The sequence below is a fragment of the Notothenia coriiceps genome, unplaced genomic scaffold (assembly GCF_000735185.1).
Source record: "Notothenia coriiceps isolate Sejong01 unplaced genomic scaffold, NC01 NC01_scaffold00037244, whole genome shotgun sequence".
Classification (NCBI taxonomy): domain Eukaryota; kingdom Metazoa; phylum Chordata; class Actinopteri; order Perciformes; family Nototheniidae; genus Notothenia; species Notothenia coriiceps.
In genome coordinates, this window is record NW_011369945.1 from 25,628,608 (window position 1) to 25,634,843 (window position 6,236).

The following is a 6,236-nucleotide window of genomic DNA, read 5'->3' on the forward strand; positions in this document are numbered from 1 at the left end:
TGTGTGTGTGTGTGTGTGTGTGTGTGTGTGTGTGTGTGTGTGTGTGTGCATTTGTAGATTGTTATGAGACACACTTCGTTAACAATGCACATATCACATGACAGCTTCTCAGCGGTTAGTTTGTAAGTCACCAGTAACATTGAGTTGTAACGCTCAGAAATAAACGTGTTAGGAGTTTGGCTTCATGCTGTTCCAACGGCTCACACTAATTCAAATCCATCTGTTCAAAATTCAAAAGGAAAACTCAAAGAAGATTTCAAACTCACCCAGAGAGCTGAATAAGTTAGTGCCATATACATTTATTTCATAATGCTGTTTGGATCATTAAAGAGTCCCTATTATGCATTTTGGGGTTCTCCTTTTGCTGTATTGTGTTATATAGGTTTATGTGCATGTAAATGGTCTGCTTCTGTTTACTTCCAGAACTTAGTGACATCACTACGTAACACTAGTGTTTTCCATTGGCGCTCCAACACATTATACGTGATAGGTTAAGGGGCGGGACATCTCTAAGCAGTTGACCAATCACAAATAGAGCCAGCCAGCTACAATAAAGGTCTTTGAATGAAAATGAAAGCATATAAGCAGAACACACTAATATGAAACCTGATAATGAGCATAACAGAAAGCTTGTTTTTCAGTTAGAGAATGGCGACTAGTCACTTTGTAAAGTGGCATAAAGCCAGGATGGGAGACTGTGGGCGTTCAGGGGTTGAATCAGTGTCGGCAGCGTTGGTGGAAGCATGTCAGCCCACAGAGAGCATTAGAGATACAAACATCCAGAGAAAGTACAGCCGCACATATACAGATGTGCCTGTGTTCATTAACGGATGGATCAAAGCAGAGGACAGAGAGACACAAGAAAGAAGACAGAAATCAGGAGGAGAAGAAGAGAGGAGTTTGTCACTACAGAAAGCTTCTCAGCTCTCTAGAAGCTGCTCATGCAATCAAAGGAGACATCAGAAAATACAATACAGGACGGCAGAGAATGTGAGTGTGTTGAATATGAAGAGAGCGAAAACTGGGCCAGACCAATACACAGTTTTCCAAAAGCATTGTTTCACAATCATATATAGATCCGTCAGTGGCTTCCAAGACTTTTCCTTTGCTGCGATTTTAGCGTTCTGCCTTGGAAAATCTGTATTGGTCAAACCCTTAAAGACGAAGAAAAAGTGAGGATGTGTTTCTTACCTTGAGCACAATCTTGTTGTCAGACGTCGGGGTGCGTCCCACCCACAGAGCAAACTTACAGGGGTCTCCTTCTACGTGCTCCGTCACCCCCAACTCTGACGTCTGGGGAAAGAGACAGGGACGATGTGAGAAGATCAGAAATATCAGAGGTACAATGGCTGTTGAAAAAAAGTATTGCTCCAGATAATGTGTTATTTCTTGAGTTATCTGAGACGGTGTTGATTCAGGAAGGATCAATCAGATTTAACTACAGTACTGAAAGTGATGATATGAGGCACAGAGGAACATTTTAAATGCTACTAAATGTCAACTACCAATCAAAAAACGTCTATAAACACTCAAAAACAACAACAACCCTTTTTAGATTAAATTATTTCAAACTCAAGCTTTTTACCGGGAGATTCAGACATTCACCATGTTACTAATGTAGGATTTTGAAAGTTAAAAAAAAAAGAAAAAAAGTTAGTCATTTGAGTATTGATATGTTCGTAAAGAAGCATAATGGGCATAATGGGTTGTCAAAATAAACAAATTCAATCATCAATTCATCAACAACGAACCAGTAAAAGCAGCTGTAATACTAAATATGACGGCTGCTTGCTTGCCGTTTACTTCCTGCCAAAGCACCTCCACTTGTTTTTTACATTTGTAGCGCAATGCCCCGCGCTCTTCAGACTTTTGTTTGGACATCCTTGACTTAATTTCAATGTCTGCGTTTGCACACGGCCCTGCAGTCTCAAGCTCCAAAAAAGGTTTCCTGCTGTAACGCTGCAAATTTCCCCTCTGTGGGACTAATAAAGGTATTCTGATTCTGAATAATTTCTAACAACGTTTTTTTCAAGGACATATTTAAGATGAAGATATTAGTGATTTGGACCTAATTATCTTAATTCTGTTACTCTAATCAATCAGATGCATGTTATCCAAATACCTTTCATTGCGTACAGTGCACCATCGTCTACTTACAAAGAGTTTGCTCTTGTAGATGTATTTGCTCCTGCCGTTTGAGTCCTTGACCTCCTTGCTGAAGATGAGGGACATCTCAAAGAGGAAGAGGTGGCGCTCCCGACCCTTTCGGATCAGAGTCTTTGGGTCCCACACCTGGAAGGAATCCTGGAGAATGAGCTCGCCCTGGGACTCCAGGTTTTCATCGAAACCTGGGAGAAAGAGAGGGTTTTAGAATGTTTGCCTGATTTATGAAGATATTTAATTCAACAGACAGTAAGAGATCAGCGCCACATAAATAACGAGTGTTACCTTCCAGCATGGAGAGGTGCATGGCATCGTTGGCTTTCTTAGGGACACTGAGCATCACCTCCAGGCCGTCCTTTATTTCTCCCTTCCCTTCTTCACAGCAAGTCAGCAGCTCCTAAAAACACACACACAATCAAACAAGGAACTAATAGAGACGCACACCACAGCAGTGAGATTTGAAGGAGTGTTACCTTCAGCAGGAGCTGGTATTTGGTGATTCTCTGCACAGGTTTGATCAGATAGGAGGAGATGGAGTTGGCCAATCGGTGCCTCTGTTGAATTTCCTGTAGAGAGAAGAACCGTGGTGTGATTGCATGTAGATGGAAAAACATTGAATATTGATGAAACGGTTGTTGGTGATACTCACATCAAAGTAGTTCCCAGCATGCTCTAGGATGAGCTGGGTGGAGTCGGGCTTGTTCTTACAGTAGTTCACATACATCTGGAACTTGTCAGCCTAGAGCAGGGAGAGAGATGTTTACAATAGTTGTAATATGAATAGCATACTTTAAGGATATACCAGGCAGCTTATTGCAGCGACACATAACCTGCATGCTCTCTGACTGGCAGAATAAACTCTAATATTTTCATTTAAAGTATAAAACAATATATCCAGTGTTGATTTTATCTAAAGGAAACGGATACAAAATATATTTTTGTCGAATAGTAGGTCTGGGAACACATTTTAAATTGGGTTTATCATTAATAATATCAACAATATCAATAATTATAAGGGTCTTGTCCACAAAAGTAACAATGTGGCATCCCAGGTTACAGCACATCATACTCAGTCACAATACATACAGTAAATAATGTGTGATAAAAATGTGATTGGTGTTTTAGCAAAGATTACAATTATTTGAAGTTGCTGAATTGGCTCAATAATATCTTACGCAGGTCAGTTTTATGACTTCTTTAAAGATGCTGGTGAGCAAATGATACGTACCCATGTGACGAAGCAATGCCCAACATCCTCCGGTAGCTGCTCATATTTCTCCAACTCTTTGAGGAAGATACTGACGATAAAAGAAGCAGTATTAAAATGTGACAAACACACAAGACCTTCAAAAAGGAATGACTAGTTATATTTCAAAATAGAATCCAACACTCTGTATACAGCTTTACAGAGGCATGTAATATATGAAGCTGCTAGATACTGAACTGTGTTTTCATGTTTCTAATACATTATATTTTCCTTTAACACTTGATTTGATTTGATTCTGGATCTGTTTGACTGACAAAGTCCTAAAAGTCGTTTCTTACTTATGGTGGAACTCGAATAGGTCCTGCATGTTTCCAAAGATGATGTGCTCCTTGTTGATGATCCCTGGAGGAATCTCCTCCACGCCGCTGGTCATCTCCCACAGGTAGGTCTGAAAGACACAAAAAAGACAGGATTTCAAAACCAAAAAACTTGTAAACAGGTTTTTCTGATTCCTTTCCAGATGAAGTGTGAAAAGCTGTTGCACAACGGTGACATCAGCAGGTTAACAGCGGTGGGCTGTGAAGCTGAACTCACATCCATGCACTCCCGCAGGTCTCGCACGTAGGCTTTCTCCGTCTGAATCAGCTCTGCCATGATGAACCTGGACACACACGCACAATTCATTTGAACAAAGTCCTCATGCACATAATGATAAATCACCAGTGTCGACCGCTTTCTTTCAGCCCGTCTGCTTAACCCATCTACATGAATGAATAATGAAAGAGGGCCATAACACTGAGTTGGTCATAAAGCATCCTGAACGACGGAAATCACGCTCATGATTTGCGAGGCTCGTATAAAATGACGCAGTCTCCTTTTCCTGTTTCACGCTACATGTAGCTTCAGCTGTTGTGTCTGTACTTCTTGAGGAGGAGGAGGTTTAAATCACGCAAATCCATTATGTGCCAGATTTAAATTGAACTCACTCTCAGAACCACTCACAGGTATAGAGCAAGTATGACTACAGTGCTGACGTTGCTGTCGACAAGGACAGAGACGGGCATAATAATCATTCTTTTAAGAGACCAACTTAGTTACCGCTGGTCTGCTCTGCTGCAAATGTTGGCACTGGTCCAACTATTTAATTACACGTCCAAACAAACTATAAAACATATCTCCAAGAAGGAGAAATGTAATCAAATATATGCTGACTCGCTACTATTTGTATAGTTGGTAGGCAGAGCACGTACTGTTTAGTAGTAGAGCTTTTAGCTATGCAGGCTACATGCTAAACACCTTTTTAATGTGCTGTATTATAGGAACTAGCTTTTTATTTTTAAATATATTTTTGTTTGTTATATCGACATATTGAGTAGATAAAAATAACACAAAAACATATCAATTATAAAAATAATAAAAACATTTAAAGACAATTCCATAAAATACAAAATAAAGAAGAAATAAAGAAAAGAAAGCCAATTAATTTTTTTGTATAAAGTGATTTAAGAAGATAATTCAGTTTCTGGGGGAAAAGACACCAACTAAGAAGTGATTTAGAAAATGTCTGTTTGTGATTATAACTGCTTTAAACTATAACCGAAAATTCAGTAGCGTGACATAAACAGGAAGTAGTGACGTACTCCTTCCTGCGCGCCGACTTGCGTTTCTCCTCGTTGAGCTCGTGAGCGGCATCGCGCAGTTTGACCTCCGACCCCGGAGCCGTGGCAGGGATGATGTCCAACTGGAGATCCTTACTCTGAGAAGAGCACAGACAAATGAATACGTGACTTTAAGAGGCAGGCGTAACTTCAATGATGTCATTTTCTACCAAAAGGTATGATCACGTACGGCCTTGTTAGAGTCCGAGGAGATGCCGAGGGCTTTCTCCAGGCTGCAGCGGTACTTGTCCATGCGCAGGGAGAAGTCTCGGTAGCGCTTGTCCACAGCCGTCACCCATTTCTTGATCTCTCCAGCGTGACTGTGGCCTTTCTCACAGAAGCCGTCAGCCAGTTGGATCAGCAGCTTGACACGCTCCTTAGTTTGCTGAAGGAGAGGGGGGGAATACAGAGTGTTATAAGGACACACACATAGCGACGTGTGTGTGTGTGTGTGTGTGTGTGTGTGTGTGTGTGTGTGTGTGTGTGTGTGTGTGTGTGTGTGTGTGTGTGTGTGTGTGTGTGTGTGTGTGTGTGTGTGACAAAGTTTGCCTTGAGTGTGTGTGTGGCATCCGGCGCCTACCTTGTGTGTGTGGCTGGACAGAGGCAGGGGGCAGGAGGGGGCGGGGACATGAACGTGGGCGTGGGCGTGGGGGTGCATGTGGAAGAAGGGGGGGAGTCCGGTGTCTATACACACCTGTCTGCCAGGTATGGAGTGCATTGCTAGACCACCGGGCAGCTGGACGCGAGCCTGGGGGACGGAGGGGGAAATGATTTGTTACGGGGGGGAGCAACGACATCTAGCAGGGTTTCTAGACCGTGTTAAATATCAAATTAAAGTACTTTCAATGCACAATTCCTTCAAATTCAAAGACCTAAAAAGGCAAAAATGAGGCACTAAGCAAGGTAATAACATCCTTAAGGTTAATAACAAAATATTCCCATTCTTATATAAAATGTGCAGATATCAATAACTTTTACTGATATAAGTCTAATCATGTTTTTGTTCAGAATTCAAAGACCTTCAAGCATTAAGGGACCTTGGGAACCATGGCTAGCTATTCTTGATTCAATCTCATTTCTGGCTTTAGCTACGACTACATATTTAGGGTTGATGGAGAAGCTACGATGATAGCTTAGCCTAGCATGATAACTCTTATCTCCATTCAGAAACAAAGCATTTCAAAACGTTTTGCTTTCCCACTTTGGAT

General features: G+C 41.4%; 1 protein-coding gene across 1 annotated transcript in view; it reads right to left on the reverse strand.

Annotated features, from left to right (window-relative positions):
• LOC104965091 (triple functional domain protein-like) overlaps positions 1-5,451 on the reverse strand; it is a 30,212-nt gene extending 24,761 nt beyond the window's left edge. Inside the window, exons 1-10 of the mRNA XM_010794032.1 lie at positions 5,219-5,451; positions 5,011-5,126; positions 3,965-4,031; positions 3,709-3,818; positions 3,392-3,461; positions 2,813-2,902; positions 2,637-2,729; positions 2,449-2,560; positions 2,158-2,348; positions 1,192-1,293 (exon numbers count right to left, since the gene is read on the reverse strand). Of these exons, the coding sequence (XP_010792334.1) occupies positions 1,192-1,293; positions 2,158-2,348; positions 2,449-2,560; positions 2,637-2,729; positions 2,813-2,902; positions 3,392-3,461; positions 3,709-3,818; positions 3,965-4,031; positions 5,011-5,126; positions 5,219-5,281 (1,014 nt within the window). The 5' untranslated portion in view covers positions 5,282-5,451. The remainder of the gene's footprint in view (positions 1-1,191; positions 1,294-2,157; positions 2,349-2,448; positions 2,561-2,636; positions 2,730-2,812; positions 2,903-3,391; positions 3,462-3,708; positions 3,819-3,964; positions 4,032-5,010; positions 5,127-5,218) is intronic.
• Positions 5,452-6,236: the final 785 nt, after the last annotated feature.